A 17,331-nucleotide genomic window follows, 5' to 3' on the forward strand; every position below is an offset into this window, starting at 1 on the left:
TCTTTAAATATGGAAGAACATTTCGCTGATTAGCGTGGAACTCTCTATTGAAAGGAAAGTAATTCTAGTCTGATCAACAACGTGATGGCTACTGACTCTCCAACACTGCCAGCCTCTGACAATGAGACAAACGAAGCGGATGAAACATTCTTTAGACTCAAACACATTAAATTTTTCCTACGGAACCTGGATATTTTGCCCACCGTGTATACATCAGCTGATACAAGCCGGTAATATAACATGATTTTACACTGTGAATTCAGTTTATGTTTGTTATAAATGTTATGTTAATAATAATAAAAGGGGCTGTGATGTTTTGGACTGTTTAAATCACCGAAACCCTTTATAATAACATACTTCGATATGTCATTGTTTTGAATTTACATCTAGCCCAGATAGAATTTGCCTTCTGTCCATCAACGATGGCTTGATAGTAAAAGGGTGGACAACTTATATGTACCCAACAATCGACTATAACTACCCGAACATAACAGATATTTATATTATACACTCTTATCGATGGTTAATGATAAAAGCATATACTTGTATATAAACCAACTTTTTTAAAGGGGTAATAAGTTTTGTTATCTATGTGAAACGGACACAAGTTACACGCACACGAGAAGAATTTCATATATCTTCTGGCTAGTTGTTGAACGGGAATACAGAATTTGATGAAAACTCACATTAAAATAAGAGATTTATTCACATCACGTGTGTGTATGTTTGTGTGCGTGTGAGGGATGTTTATATGTGTGTATAATGTGTATACCTACGAAACATGCATACATGATGTGCGTGTTTATATACGTATATGGTTTACGTTTTATGCGCTTGTATGCTTTTCTAAGACAAGGCTCACCAGTCACCAAGGAAGTCATCGGATCAGACAAAAAAATTGACTGCGATATTGTGTAACATATATCCGGGAAGGTTTGCAAATCTAGTGGTGGATTAAAAAGACAGCGTGCTATACACGGGAATGTACTTTATATACTGATGACCTCATACGTAGCTTTGTAAAGTCTGCCAAAAGGCATGTAAGAACCTAACAGGCTTAAAGTGCCACTGTCGAGGGCCTGATTCTTTTAACAGTCACTGACGGCCTTCTGCAGACCCATATATGCAGTCATCATATATTTACAAATGTTTGAGTGCGTTTATTATGTCTCTACAAGCACGGCTGTTTAGTTAATCGGTGCGTTTCACAACCACGGAGTTTCTGGTTCGGTCCTGCTGCATAGTTTAAGTGTCTTCTACTATGATCTTGGACCAACTAATCCCTTCTCAGTGACTTGTTTGTTTGTTTGTGTAATTGTATTTATTTATGTATTTAAGTATATATGCATGTTTGTGTTTGCATGTGTAGTTTGAGGAAGGAAAATAGAGAAGCTTTTAAAAAACATGGAACAGCCATAGGATCACAGAAGTACTACAGTGTTTGTAAGTCTAAGATCACAGAAGTACTACAATGTTTGTAAGTCTAAGTGCAGACGTATCATTTCAATGTGAGAATAGCGATCTCAAAGTGAGAACATATCACTTCATAGTGAGAACCTGTTGCTCCATAGTGAGATATACCACTTCAATGTGAGAATAGCTATTTCTAAGTGATCATGTGTCACTTAAGTCTTAAACTTAGTCATTTAATTAGACAAGAATACATAATGTATCTTCACATAGACAACATGTAACTGAACATTTTTACCACTAGTTATTACAAACTAAGAAAGCCCTCTTGCTCTCTCTCTCTCTCTTTTCAATAACAGTCGTAGTGTAATTATTTCTGCTGCAAACAGATTTATTTAACTCACAGGGAGGTACCTGGTTATTTAAGGGTTATTAAGCTTATTTTCTAAACAATGTTCATTTGTTTTTGTTCTTTGTAAGTGTTGCATTGTGGAACAAACTCTTTTATCATCATCATCGTTTAACGTCTGCTTTTCATGCTAGCATGAGTTGGACAATTTGACTGAGGACTGGTGAACCAGATGGCTACTCCAGGCTCCAATCTGATTTGGCAGAGTTTCTAAAGCTGGATGCCCTTCTAGTCATTTAAAAAACACAAAAACTGTTATATTCAGATTATATTTTAGTGAGGTGTTAATATTTTTAGCATAATACCTTAATTAGCAGCATCAAATGAACATGGAGCAAAGAAGATACAAGTCTCCAATATCACTTACAATCATCGTGTAGATTGTTCATGAATTGGATCACAAAGATCTTACTCAATCCATTTGAAGACTGCAAACAGAATAATTTCAGACTATATAAAGACAAGAAAGTGAGAACGTAGATGTTATGCAAAAGTTGATGTTGAAATGCAAGTCTTTTTGTACAAGGTAATAAACAGCAATCCATCAACCACCTTGTGAAAGATAAAGAAGGATATAAAACTGAATTTACCACAAATACTAGCTGTCAGTGTTAGTCACATTTCAAAATGCCTAAACGGAATGCAGATAACATAAAAAATGCTTGCTCTACAGCCTGAGGATAGAAATCAATCTGACGGGATTGCTGTTAGATCTGAATTTACTGATTAGTATTTGACAGTTGTTATTTCCTCTGGAAAGCCAATAACTTTTGTGAGTGAATATAGCTTTAACCTTTGCTTATGGCTAGTCCTTTAGGGGTCATCTCACAGAATTGTTTGCAAACAAGCAGGCAACAATTTCAGTATTGTACTTCTGTGTCAAGCACAGAGAGACTGGTCTTTACAAAATTTCTTAATTACATCCAAAGCATAGTAGGAAAACGTTTTTTCACTTAGCTGAACATTTCCAAAATCAGGAATATATTTGCAATATTTGATAATGCACCTGTTCACCAAGAAGCTTCTATTCAAAATATTTACAATTGTTGTTTGAAATATCTGCTTTTATAAAATATGTATTGCAAATTTCATGTTACCCATACATATAATGGGTGATAAAAGTGGAACTTACTCAGCCAGACATTGTTGCAGAAATCACAAACAACTGAATAGGTATTACTCTCCAAGTTTATATTCTTCGAAGAATTGTCATTGAGTGCCATTGGTGTAGATAATCTTAAAAAATTTGAAAGTTTAACAACTATATAATGAGCTTTTTAGCTTGATTGATAAAAAACTTATAATTAATCAAGTTAGTTCACATTATTGACATTACATATGATGTTATGATATATTTTCTATTAAATAAGTCTTTTTATGTTATCCATACTTCAAAATCACTATTGTCACTTTGAAGTGACAGTCCCCTTTCAGATTCATTAATCTCACTTTGAAGTGACAGTCCCCTTTCAGATTCATTAATCTCACTTTGAAGTGACAGTCCCCTTTCAGATTCATTAATCTCACTTTGAAGTGACATATCCTCACACAAATTACAAATACTGTAGTTAACACTTAACATGGAGGTCAAATCCACTCAGCAGCTGTTCAATAACATTAGTAATATTTACCAATGACAGGCTTCTTTCAGTTTCTATCTGCTAAATTTACTCACTACGCTTTGATCAGTTCAGTAAATGTATGATATAAATGAAGAAATTTTTGAAAGTGCAAAAAACTCAAAGAGATGTGTCTTGTTTTCGTTCTCTAAACACTTTTTAAATATCTAACCATCATAAAGCGACGATCTAGCAGAATCATTAGCATGCCGGGTGAAATGCTTAGTGGCATTTCATCCATCCTTATGTCCTGGGTTCAAATCCCACCAGGGTTGATTTTGTCTTTCATCCTTTTCAGAGGTCAATAAAATAACTATCAGTTGAGTGCTGGGATAATGTAAACAACTTAGCCCCTCCCACAAAATTACTGACCTTGTACCAAACTTTAAGACTAATTAATATTTAACTATCTTTATCAAAACTGTCCTAGGCATTTGTTTTTGTTTTTTATATATCACTTGTTGTCTGTTACCTTTTATAGAATCACCATGGCATTTTTCACTTTGTCCGGGTTAGATCTTTTGAATTCACTATCATCAGTTGAACATAAACAACAGATTATTAACTGGATTTATTCACATCAAGTTGTTCCTAATGAAGACGGTAAGCATTGATATTTATAATTAAGACTGACTCCAAACAATAGCTTTCTATCTATTGTCCTTGCAATCACTACATCAAACTGATGTTGTTTAACCCCCAAGTGAGTTTTGATCCAGCAGACCAATTATCAGAAATATTCCAGTTGGGTTTATTTTTGCAGGTGAAGGAAGGGGGGCTTTTTTTTCTTCTTTTTTTTTATATATACTTTATCAGGCATGATATTTCAAAGATTACATTGTCTAAGGTGTCATTATTTTTTGAAGTTGGCAGGATATGAAGTTTGGATGTTATTTGTAGCAGGTCAACGGACCATGTTGAATTAGTGGTTCTGAATATTTTCACTATCTAAAACCCCTTTCATTTAAATGAATTTTCCCATGGACCTAAGGTTGTGTGTTTGTACCCCACTGCTTGGCATCCTGTTACTTAGAAGTTCGTCAAAAGAGACCAATAGAACAAGTACTGGGGTTAATTTGTTCAACCAAACCCTCATGGCTGTGACCCAGTACACACATACACATGTATACACACTTTTATGGGTTAAAGCTACCATTGGTTTCATGTTTAAAAGCAATCACTTAAAAATTATCAAGCCTACCACATGAAACATCAGTGTTCATTTCCATCTTGCTAGGTAGGAGAAAGAAACATAGCCACTGGTTAGACTGGTAGAAAATAGATATGTTACAGGCAAGTTCATAGAGCGATAGACTTTATAAGAGTATTACGTCAGTAAAATATCTTTAACACCAATTAGTTTCCAATACAAAAGAATAATTCTTGTATTGATTGAATTGATTGTCATAACAACAAATAGTCATTTGTTCTCTCTTTTTGTACTCTGAGTTCAAATACCAACAAGGTCAACTTTGCTTTAATCTTTTCCAGGCTGGCAAATAAAGTGCCAACATAGTATTAGTGTGAATTCCTCTTCCCCCTCCTCTCTATCACTCTCTTACACACACACACACACACAATTGCTGATGCTACTCTGTGCTTGCTAATTTCACATCCATGCTATTTCTTCCCTCTCCACAGAAGACTCTACAGTCCTGTCACACACACACTCCCTTGTGTTGGTTTGTACAATATTTTCTTCCAGCCCATGCCATAGTTAGCATCCTGACGTTGAAAACTAGCCAAAAGATTGAAAATTTTTTTTTTCTCTCTTATTGTGTATACTAAATGAAGAAGGAACCGCAACAGTAGGCGTATGCTAAAAGTATTGGAAGGGGGAAAAAAACGATGCAAAATGATGATGGTAATGAATAACTTGTACAAGTGCTATTAACTAAATTATGACTGAAGGGAGATGAATTTAAAATGTTTAAATTATTTCCCTTGAATTGATTCTTGAATCTAGACTAATACATTTCATAGCATTTTAAGTGCAAGATTTTGTGTTGTTTTATTTAAATTCATATTACTCTGTTGTTTTCAGAAATTGGAATCACCAGATATTTTCAAAATGGGCTTTGATTTAAATTATTTTAAATAAATTACGATACATCAAACTGTCACTGTATTTTGAATTCGAGAAAAGCTTAATTAAAAAAAAAATTGTTCATATTTTATTAAATCTTAATTGGTTTTTACATTACCCCTGTTAGCAGTCCAGTTTATGTTCATGAAAATATAGTAAATTTATCGGTAATAAAAATCTTAAACCACAATGAAAAACATTTGAGTAATTGAAAGAACAATGAATAGGAAAATCAGTTTTTACAGCATTGCAATGATAGGCAGAGCCAAACAGCAACAGACTTGCCCCCTCCCCCATAATTACAGGCCCTGTGCTTGTTGTTGAAAGAATTATTATTATTATTACGCCGTATGTAAACAAACAAGTTTGTTTTTCGAAGCACTGAAATGTATGGTAGAACAAGTAGAAAGATAAATTTTATTCAACGCATAGATACTGAACAGTATAGATATAAAGGATAATATCCATTTTTCTTTTTAAAAGCAGAAAAATTTGCCAGCAGCCAGCCATGAGGATCGAACTCACATCCCTCTAATATCCGGTTAGAAAAGCATTCTAACCGGATATTAGAGGGATGTGAGTTCAATCCTCATGGCTGGCTGCTGACAAATGTTTCTGCTTTTAAAAAGAAAAAAGGATTTTATCCTTTATATCTGTACTGTTCAGTATCTATGCGTTGAATAAAATTTATCTTTCTATCATTATTATTATTATTATTATTATTATTATTATTAAGGGCAGTGGGCTGGCAGAATCGGTAGAGCATCAGAAAAACATGCCTTTCAGTATTTATTCTGACTCTTTTACATTCTGAGTTCAAGTCCCACAAAGATCAACTTTGCCTTTCATCCTTCCAAGTTTGATAAAATAAAGAACCAGGATCAATGGTCTTGACTTACCCCTCTTTCGACATGTGCCTAAATCAGAAACCATTGTTGTTTTGTTGCTGTTGTTGTTAAAGAAAATGTTAAAATATTAGTGGATTATATTCTTCTTTAGATTGGATTATCTCTTTATATTACCCATAATCTAATGTCCTACAACCTTTTTTTTTTTTTTTTTTTTTGCCTTTCGATGGAGTTCATTTAATGAATGTCTTTTCTGCATTCTGGAAACTTTCAATTTTTACCTCTGTTTGTAGACTCAAACCTTAATGAGTGTGGATTCCGAGGATCAAGTTCAAATGGAAATCCCTTTTATCCAGAAAAGGTAATTAAAAGATTTTAACTATCTTTCCTTTGCTCTGGCAACTTTGTAATCTTTGTCTATTTATCAATTAATTTTGTATGAATATCACAGTATTGCTGCTTTTTTATCCCTTGACCAGTCCTTTTCAAGCAGACTTATGTTGAAAGATTTTCCAGCTGTGACCACCCCGTCAATTTTTATGTTTAAAGGTGAAGGAATCATTATAGTATTGATAGAAGAGACAGAAGGCTGCAAGTGTTTGTGATGTGTTAGTATAGGTGGGCTTCCATCAGTAAAGATTGACCAAGCATCAGCACATGTATGCACAGGATTGAATTGGACTTTCTTTGAGCAGGTTCGACAGTTGCCCATGCATGCAGGTCCCCTATCTCCATGCTAGTGATGTTTATACTTAGGCCTTTCCAGCTTGGCATTCGTGCTATTGTTGGCATTGATGTCTGAATGTAAAGAGCTTGATAAAATATTGCAAGTCATCTCACCTAACTCTGTAACAGTGTATATTTACTGTAGTATTTTGTCTGCAGCTGCCCATTCCCTGATATGTGGTCAGTAGTCAAGTATTAGTGTAAGGGAATAACTATATCTGTTGAAGGTCCTCAGCTGTTCAGAACTGAAGTAGTTTCTAGTCCCATTACACATCCAACCTTAATTTACCAAATAAGTAATGCTAAATCATTTTTAACAAAAGTATATTTCATTTCTGCTTCTTTCTTTCTTTTTTATGCCAGGGAAATGACCAAAATATTCCTTTTGATAGTGGACATATTGCAATGACGTACTGTGCACTGTTGTCTTTGCTCGTTCTTGGAGATGATTTATCAAGAATTAATCGAAAAGGGATTATCTCTGGATTGAAGTATCTTCAAATTAAAGATGGAAGGTTGGTTGTAAATTCATCTTTATTGAATTCTGTCTTTCTCTTCATTTTGTGTTGTGTTGCTTAATGAGGAAAACTCTAATCTGAAATGAATCAGAGAACAACACTGAAATCTGAATATATTTAAGAAATACAATTTATTTTCACAGTCATCACTATCATCATTGTTATCATCACTATTATTGGTATTAGGCATTGCAATGGCAGAATTGGTAGAATAAGAGACAAAATACTTTGCAGTATATAGTTTTGTACTTTCCGTTCTGAATTCAAATTCTGCCCAGGTCAAATAGCAGGGTCAGTTTGATAGACTCTCTCTCTCTCTCTCCTTCTGTCTCTTCATCTCCATATGTACCATTCCTGCAATACCTTGAAACTTTCATGTCAAAGTCTGAAGATTCATTTTTCTGGAAATGATTCAATAGTGATTTCCTGTTGCTTCTGCTAATTTTTTACAATTTATTCTGCTATTTTCCTGCTCTCCTATATAGCCTTTATGCAGGGGGACTGGTTCATGTGACATCAGGGCATGTACAAAACACCAGTGGGTCTAAATGACACTTGTCTAGGAGTCAGCTCTCCCCTGAGTCCTATAAGCCTTAGCCACAGGACTGTCTTCTGTTATAATGAGGGCCCTTGAGAGTTACTACCACCTTGTGCTAGAGTGACCCTAGGAGTACTGGTGACTAAGCAGTGACTCCACACTCTCCAAAACTCTTGATCTCACAACCAAAAGCTGTTTAATATCTTGTCTAGGACATGATTTTCTATACCCAACAATGTGTGGCTTACATTAGAAATCCTTTAAATGTCCTTCAACAATTAAAACAGTTCACAGAAACAGAACCAGCATAATTTTAAGTTTTCTTTGAGATATACAGAAGCTATAAAGTCTGAATATATACTTTATGACACCACGTACAACATAAGCAGTCAATAAAATAATTACTGGTCAGAAACTGAGGTCAGTCTTGCACTACCTCAAAATTGTTAAAAAACATTATTATTGGTAGAATTGTTAGGGTATCAGAAAAAAGTGCCTTTCAGTATTTGTTCTCTTTATGTTCTTAGTTTAAATTCTGCTGAGGTTCACTTTGCCCTTCATCCTTTTGCGGTTGATAAAATAGAATACCAATCAAGTACTGAGTCTGATGTAATCAACTTTCCCCCATTTCCTTCAAAATTATTGACCTTATTATAATTACTGTTGTCTAATTTAATGCAATTTATTATTTATATCCATTTTTTTTTTTTTCCTTTTCCATCTTGTTCAACTCTTCAAAAGCTTCCGTCCAGTGCCTGAAGGGGGTGAGAATGACATGCGTTTCATTTATTGTGCTGCTTGTATTTGTCACATCCTGGATGACTGGAGTGGAATGGATCGTGACCTAGCCATCTCCTATATTAAAACTAGTCTGGTAAATTTTCACTGTTTCATTGTCTTGTCAGTTATTTCTCTACTGGTGGCATATTCATCAAGATGTTCAATGTAATGAGATTGCGTTTAATGTAATGTATTTAAGGGCTTAATGTATTTACTTCACCTTTTATCTTTTGCATGTTTCAGTCATTAGACTGTGGCCATGCTGGGGCACCACCTTGAAGAATTTAAGTTAAATGAATTGACTCCAGTACTTATTAATTATTCTAGGCCTGGTACTTATTCTATCAGTGTCTTTTGCCAAGCTACTAAATAAAACTTGTAAACTTGGGGTCTCATAAAGCAGGTCCTTGTAAAGTGAGGTATTACTGTATGTTTCATTTAGTAAGGTTATGTTTGTAATGGTATTTTTAGTATTGTGGGGATGTGTTTATGTCATACTTAATGTAATGATAATATATTTTTGATGTGAGGATATGTTTATACAATTTCTGTTCACCAAATTTCAGTCACATGGCTTTGATAGACCTGATCCTATAGTGAAAGACACTTGCCCAAAGTTTCATACAGTGGGACTGAATCTAAAACCACGTGTTTATGAAGCAAACTTCTTAACCTCACAGCCATGCCTGCACCCATACATTGTGATTAGCTAATACTTTTAGTTCCAGGTTTATTCTTGTAAATTTTTATTATTGTATTTGTAGTCAACTATGAGTGATGAATAACAAATTATTTAATTCTGTGTTTATTCCTGTAAATCTTTACCATTATGTTTGCAGTCCTATGATGGTGGAATTGGCCAAGGACCAGGTCTTGAGTCACATGGTAAGATTCATCTACTTATCATAATATATACAAACATATCTTTAAACTTAATGATATTTTTCTGAGGTTATTTTCTTTTTTTGTTGGCTTTCTTTTTTTAACGTTTTTCCTTTCACTCTCCTCCCTTCCTAACTGTGAGTTGGTTTGCTCTGTTAATTTACATATTTGTGATGGATTGTTTGAACCTTTCTCAAATGTGGCATAGACTAGTAAAAGGTTAAGCGGATACATGTACATATATACATATGTACCCCCCACATCTACCTCCCCTTCCTACTTCCCCCCAACCACATGACCGCTTTCTTGTTCACCACATGATCAATTTCTTGTTCACTACATGGTTGATTTCCTGTTCACCATGCAGTATTTTCAAACTAATTGTTGTCACTGAAATACCAACATCCGACTGCTATACGGCGTGACCTTTCTCGACCATCATCACACACACAACGATATCAGTTCTAACATTGACTCTCTTCAACCAGACTCTCATTCAGACTCCAATGGCCAAAGACTAGCCATGTACTTGAAACTCAGCATACCAAGGAGTCTGAATCAAACTGGTTTGATATCTATACATATATGTATATGTATGTATGTGTGTGTGTATATGTATGTATATATACATGTGTGTGTGTGTGTGTATATGTATGTATTTGTGTATGTGTATATGTGTCTTTGTATCTGTGTTTGTCCCTACACCATTGCTTGACAACTGATGTTGATGTGTTTACATCACCATAACTTAGCAGTTCAGCAAAAGAGATCAATAAAATAAGTACTAGGCTTACCAAGAATAAGCCCTGGGGTCGATTTCTTTGACTAAAAGGCAGTGCTCCAGCATGGCTGCAGTCAAATGACTGAAACAAGTAAATGAATAATATGTATGTGTGTGTGTAGCATTATATCATCATCATGATATATAATGCTCTGTTTAATAGTACATGTTATCTGTGTGATGTAGCATAGATAATGTTATATATATGTATGTACTGCCAGGGGTGTAGCCAGCCCACTTATGCGTACCTTTCCTTCATTGGACACTAAACTCCGCTTGCAAAAACCTGTTGAGGCAAGTGAAATCGAAACCGAACTAAATTCGACGACTGGCACCCATGCCAACGTCATCTCCTTCATTGGACACGAAACTCAGCTTGCGAAGACTTATTGGGGCAAGCGAAATCGTGATGGCACCTGTGCCCAGCGTGGCATGTGTAAGGACTTTCGAGTGAGATCGTTGCCAGTGCTCCTAGACTGGCTCTTGTGCGGGTGGCACATAAAATACACCATTTTGAGCGTGGCCGTTGCCCGTACCGCCTGACTGGCCTTCGTGCCGGTGGCACATAAAAGCACCCACTACACTCTCTGAGTGGTTGGTGTTAGGAAGGGCATCCAGCTGTAGAAACTCTGCCAAATCAGATTGGAGCCTGGTGTAGCCATCTGGTTTCACCAGTCCTCAGTCAAATCGTCCAACCCATGCTAGCATGGAAAGCAGACGTTAAACGATGATGATGATGACACACACACAACAATATCAGTTCTAACATAATTTTTTCCTTTCTTTTTCTTGAGATCAGTAAGTATTAACTCCATATATATTTCTGTCTCCCGTTTTTTTTTGTAGGTGGTCCCACATTTTGTGCAGTTGCAGCTTTATCATTGATGGGGTGTCTTCATGAAACCTTCACTTTGCACCAGTTAGAAAGATTGAAAAGATGGTGTGTTATGCGACAACAGGTTGGCTTCCATGGACGACCAAATAAACCAGATGATACGTGTTACTCTTATTGGATTGGGGCAACTCTGAAGGTTTTCTTCACTATTTTCTTTGTTTTATCATCATCATCATCATCACCACCACCACCACTGTCTACAGAAACTGTATGTGTGTGTGCGTGTGTTTATGTTGTGTTCTGTAAGTAACTTAGTGATTGGACAAACAGAAATTGATAAAACAAGTACCACATTGAAATCGGTTTTTGGTTTTGATATGGTTGATTGATCTTTTGTAGGTGGTACCCCAACATGACCACAGTCCAATGAGTAAAACCAATAAAGGAAAATGTGTGTGTGTGTTTTGTTTAGGTACAGGCTTGTTGACTCAGTAGAGACTCCCTCATTGGATCAGTAAAGACATCTTTATTGACTGAGTAGAGACTCCTTTGTTGATGCAGCAGAGATTCTTTTATTGGTTCAAGAGTGGTTCCTTCACTGACCCATACCAGTTCCTATATTAGTGCAATAGAGACTCCCATTTTGAGTCATAGATACTTTCTTCTTGAGTCAATATTCATCAAATTGTTTTGGAAGGGATGTTAACAGTGATTGCATATGTGAGTGTATGTATGCTTGTATGTTATTCTCTGTGCTTACACATTTAAAATATATGTAAGGTTTAAACAGCTATAAGCTCTTTCTTTCCTGTATTTAAGAAACACTGCTAACAACAACAGCCATATCATCATCCAGAGAAGTGTAGTTAAGAAGTATCAATGTAATCTGTGAAGCAACAAACCAATGGGTTTATTTCATCTATTTCCAGCTGTTGAATATATTTGAATTAACCAACTTTACCCAGAATCGGTTATACATGATGGACACTCAGAAAGAAGCTATTGGAGGATTTGCCAAATGGCCCAATCAGTCACCAGGTAAGCTGTTTTCCCAAATGTCCCCTACTCTTCATTTAATTATGTTGAATGTTACGGAAAAGGTGGTAGCAGGGTATATTGAGTACAAGTAGATCCAGTGCCATTCCTCATTACACAGGCAGTGTGGCGCAGGGGAGGTGAGTGTTTAGAGCAGGGATTCTCAACCACTTTTTAATTATGCCCCCCCCCCCCCCCGATCCCTATTTTATTCTGGTGACCCCCATAGCCATTCATTGTTTACAGACTAGTTTTATAAACTTCTTTCAAAATTCCTATTTTGTTTTTTCTCACATTAACTTCTGTAGGTTGAACTATGTAAAATGCTACAGAAAGAAGCCCAGCAGTTTCTTGCAATACATACATTTAAAGCAAAATTTTTTCAGGGGTCCTTAAAATACTATTGTGGATCCCCAATTTACTACTTTGTTGTAGGGACCCCCAAAAATTTTATGTGGACCTTCAGGGGCCATATGGACCACAGTTGAGAACCACTGGTTTAGTTGGTCAAACAGGTGCAATAACATCCCCACACAGGCAGCATGATAAAGTGTATAGGAGAGGAAATGAGTGATAAAGCTGTTGTTGGCACTCCGTCGCTTACGATGTCGAGGGTTCCAGTTGATTCGATCAACGGAACAGCCTGCTCGTGAAATTAACGTGCAAGTGGCTGAGCACTCCACAGACACGTATACCCTTAACGTAGTTCTCGGGGATATTCAGCGTGACACAGTGTGACAAGGCTGACCCTTTGAATTACAGGCACAACAGAAACGGAGTAAGGGTGAGAAAAAGTTGTGGTGAAAGAGTACAGCAGGGTTCGCCACCATCCCCTGCCGGAGCAGCGTGGAGATTTAGGTGTTTTCGCTCAATAAACACTCACAACGCCGGTCTGGGAATTGAAACTGCGATCCTATGACCGCGAGTCCACTGCCCTAACCACTGGGCCATTGCACTTACAAGATAAAGCAGTGAGAAGGCAGGCAGCAGAGGTAGACTCATTAGGGACACATTGGGAAAGAGACACAAATATAGATATATTTATACTTCCCAACCTCCATCACTATGACCATTTTAATATTCATTTTGCTATGTTTAAACTATTGGATGGTTCCTCTCCAGCATTGCATATTTCCAATCATTGCAGTTCCATCAGCTCTTCCATGAGGCTCAATATTCTGAGATCAATCTTAACCTCTTCGCAGGTTCTTTGAGTACCCTACACTTCTCTATGCAACCATCATCCTCCATACATTTATATATCTATACATTTCTTTTATACACTACATTTGATTTTTATTATGTGTAGTTTTTGTCTTAAAAGTCATCAGAGAAGCCACATGAATAGGTTAGTTGTTAATTATGCATTGCTTTTCTTGCAGAGAGTGTGTAATAGAATGTGTGTCAGGAAGCAGGCTGGAAAGTCATATCATTCACCAAAACAGTATTGTAACACCTACTGCAAGAGGTGCCTCTCGTTGTCACTATCAGGACTGAAAGCCACATTTGTACAACTCTTGTTTACAAGAACAATTGAGCAATAAGCATTACTCAAAATCGGGTTGCAGCCATCATGTTTGTATGTGTGTTGTGTGTATGCCTATACACACACGCACACACACACACACATACATATATATATATATATATATATAAATATATCTGATGTATATGTGTGTAAGTTATGTGATTGATATATAAACAGGGCTAATTTAGCTATTTCTCTATAGTTTGCAAAAAATTATGGACAACCTTAATTGATTTTTGAATCTTATTGGATTCTCATCTGAAGCACCTACAACAATTTAACCAATCCCAGAGAAGGAAGTAGCTAATCTGTTTATATACTCAACATTTACAGTAGCTACAGAAAACTAGAGCTACTAATTTGCATGCTGTGTTAACACTTAATTTAATATCACAACCCATGCTAGCATGGAAAGCAGACGTTAAACGATGATGATGATGACGAGGGACCTGTCACTGGGGATCTCAGTTAACACAGTACCAAGGTCATCACCATCATCAGCATCATTTAGCATCCATCTTCCATGCTGGCTTGGGTTGGACAGTTTGACAGGAGCCAGCCAGGTAGAAGACTGCACCAGGCTACTGTGTCTGTTTTGGCATGGTTTTTATGGCTGGATGCTCTTCCTAACACCAACCACCCTGTAGAGTGGAAACAACCACCTCGTAGAGCAGTATGATACATGTAACCTATACAGTAGATATATAAACAGGGTTAACTTAGCTATTTCTTTGTAGAATTAATCTAACAATATTGGTTATCTCTTCTAGATCTCCTACATTCTTATTTTGGAGTCTGCGGACTGTCACTGATGGGAGAGAAGTCTACCAAAGAAATGGATCCAGCTTTGAACCTCAGCCAAAGAGCTTCACAACATCTCGCCGATCTACACAAAAAGAAACAAACAGCCGCCTAAGTTCTACCATCACCACCCCACCTTGCTTCATTGAGTGGTGTTTCATTTCTCATAACTGAGCTATCCTTTTCAAATCAAGCTCTTTCTCTCTTTTTCTTTCTTTTTTTATATTATAATTTGCTCTTCCTTTCTTTTTCTCTTCCCTCTTTTTTTCCCCCACCTTCTCTCTTTGATTTTTTTTATATTACTAATATTTACTAAATCTAAGGTGACGAACTGGCAGAATTGTTAGTATGCCAGGAAAAATGCTGAGCAGCATTTTGTCTGCCTTTACATTCTGAGTTCAAATTCCACAGAGGTTAACTTTGCCTTTCATCCTTTCGAGGTCAATAAAGTAAGTACCAGTTATGCACTGGGGTCAATGTAATTGACTTAGTTCCTCCCCTGAAATAGTTGACCTTGTGTCAGAATTTGAAACCAATATTTACTAAATCTCCTTCACTCTCCATGTTTTTTTTATATTATTAATATTTTGCTTTCTCACTGTGTCTCTCCTTCAATGCCTGACACACAAACACACTTACAATTCATTGAGCACACACATACACATACACCATCAGTTTTTACAGTGTCATCACTGCATCAGCTTCACTGTTGTCTAATACCAAATGGCATAGTGTTGTTTGATGATGCTGAAAGCATATATGTGATACAGAAATCATTTAATATTTTTGCTACACAAATTTTCTATTGATCTTACTAAAAATATGGTTTAAAGAACTGTGTATCAGGGATAGTTACCAGCACAGCCAAGTTATCAAGACATATCAGGTATGAGGAGTAGTGGAACACATGAAATCAAGGTTTTGTCCACTGTCCGTCTAAGGTTTTGATCCATAAATTAGAGGTTTTAAATCCCTCCCTGTGAGCCTTGTGACTTTTACTGTTCAAAATTAACTATCTCAACCGATATTCTTGTTTTAACAAATTAGAGATTCTTTTTGAAACCCACTATGTGGAGTACTGTTTGTGGATTCTGATCTGGAATCCTTGAAAACCATTTTGAAATGTACCATGGAAACTAGTATTTTATGGAAACCTATTGGCTGAAATCTTAAAAAAAAAAATTTAAGATTTTGCTACAATTCAAAGTTAGTCTTGAGAGCTTTTGTTCTCTAATTCTTGAAAACTAGGACACTTTTTAGTTTATGTGGGTATTCTTGTACCTCAATGATTTTTATCTACTTCACTGCCAGCAGTTAACTTAGTCACATACTGTTGGTAGGATGTTAACATTCAATTTCTAATTTCTAGTCAGACCCATACTTAGAATTTAGATCACATGCATAGAACCCTTGAAACCATTTTTTTTTTCTTTTCTTTTTTTTCTTCTTTTTTTTACTACATACATCATATAGTTTGTGGTTCAACTCCATCTTAAGAATCCTTGGAAACCATTTTGAATGTTTTCATTCATTAGCACTGAAGTTAGAATCAAAACTTGATGTTGTTCAGTCTCTAGTTTAAAGATGGCACTATGCAACTAAGATCTTTTAGATCATATTTAGAGAGTTTTCAGGTTTTATGAAAGGACTACTGTTTTTAGTCTGAAGCTGGAAGTCAATTCAGAACCTGATAGCTTTCCTCTGTAGCCTAAGCCTGGTACTAACCTTGTTGCTGGTTGATTATTCTGCCAGCCAAATTTTATAGTGGAAATCATCAGGTATATCATTTGACTGACGTGTGAGGAATAAAATAGATGTTAACTTAGTTTTCTTTTCTTTTTTTAACAAATTAAAAGAATAAAAGTTGCTTCTTTTCACAAATTGTTTTCATGACTCTTTTACTTTCTGATCATTTCAAAATATTATGAGGATATTTATAAAGAGTAATCAAATGGATGGAACTATGATGACAGCAAATAGAGCTGATCAGTCTGGCATACAATGAAAAAGACAGATTTACTGATAAGTCAAACATATTTTTAAACAAATAAAACAGAAAAGAAGTATACCTTACATATTCTTTATATACAGATATGACAAGTAATATATGTGGACATTATAGGCACAGGCGTGGCTGTGTGGTAAGAAGCTTGCTTCCCAACCATATGGTTCTAGTTTCACTCCTACAGCGTGGCACCTTGAGCAAGTGTCTTCTACTATAGCCTCGGGCCAACCAAAGCCTTGTGAGTGGATTTGGTAGACGGAAACTGAAAGAAGTTTGTCATATATCTATGTGTCTGTGTTTGTCCCCCACCACTACTTGACAACTGGTGTTGGTGTGTTTACGTCCCCATAACTTAGCAGTTGAGCAAAAAAGAGCAATAGAATAAGTACTAGGCTTAAAAATAATAATTCCTGGGGTTGGTTTGTTTGACTAAAACCCTTCAAGGCTGTGCTCCAGCATGACTGCAGTCTAATGAGTGAAACAAAAGAATAAAAGGTTATCGTCAGGAATACTTGCTTTATCACTTAGAA

General features: G+C 36.1%; 1 protein-coding gene across 1 annotated transcript; it reads left to right on the top strand.

The window, feature by feature from the left end:
* Positions 1-66: 66 nt before the first annotated feature.
* Positions 67-16,677, top strand: LOC106869824 (geranylgeranyl transferase type-1 subunit beta). Its single transcript, XM_014915713.3, has 9 exons — positions 67-230; positions 3,920-4,041; positions 6,666-6,733; positions 7,462-7,613; positions 8,896-9,028; positions 9,774-9,819; positions 11,444-11,628; positions 12,362-12,470; positions 14,766-16,677. Exons 1-9 carry the CDS (start codon positions 85-87, stop codon positions 14,909-14,911), a joined length of 1,107 nt encoding a protein of 368 aa, XP_014771199.1. The 5' UTR covers positions 67-84; the 3' UTR covers positions 14,912-16,677.
* The last annotated feature ends 654 nt before the right edge of the window (positions 16,678-17,331 follow it).

Source organism: Octopus bimaculoides, chromosome 6 (genome assembly GCF_046866305.1).
Source record: "Octopus bimaculoides isolate indiv1 chromosome 6, ASM4686630v1, whole genome shotgun sequence".
Classification (NCBI taxonomy): domain Eukaryota; kingdom Metazoa; phylum Mollusca; class Cephalopoda; order Octopoda; family Octopodidae; genus Octopus; species Octopus bimaculoides.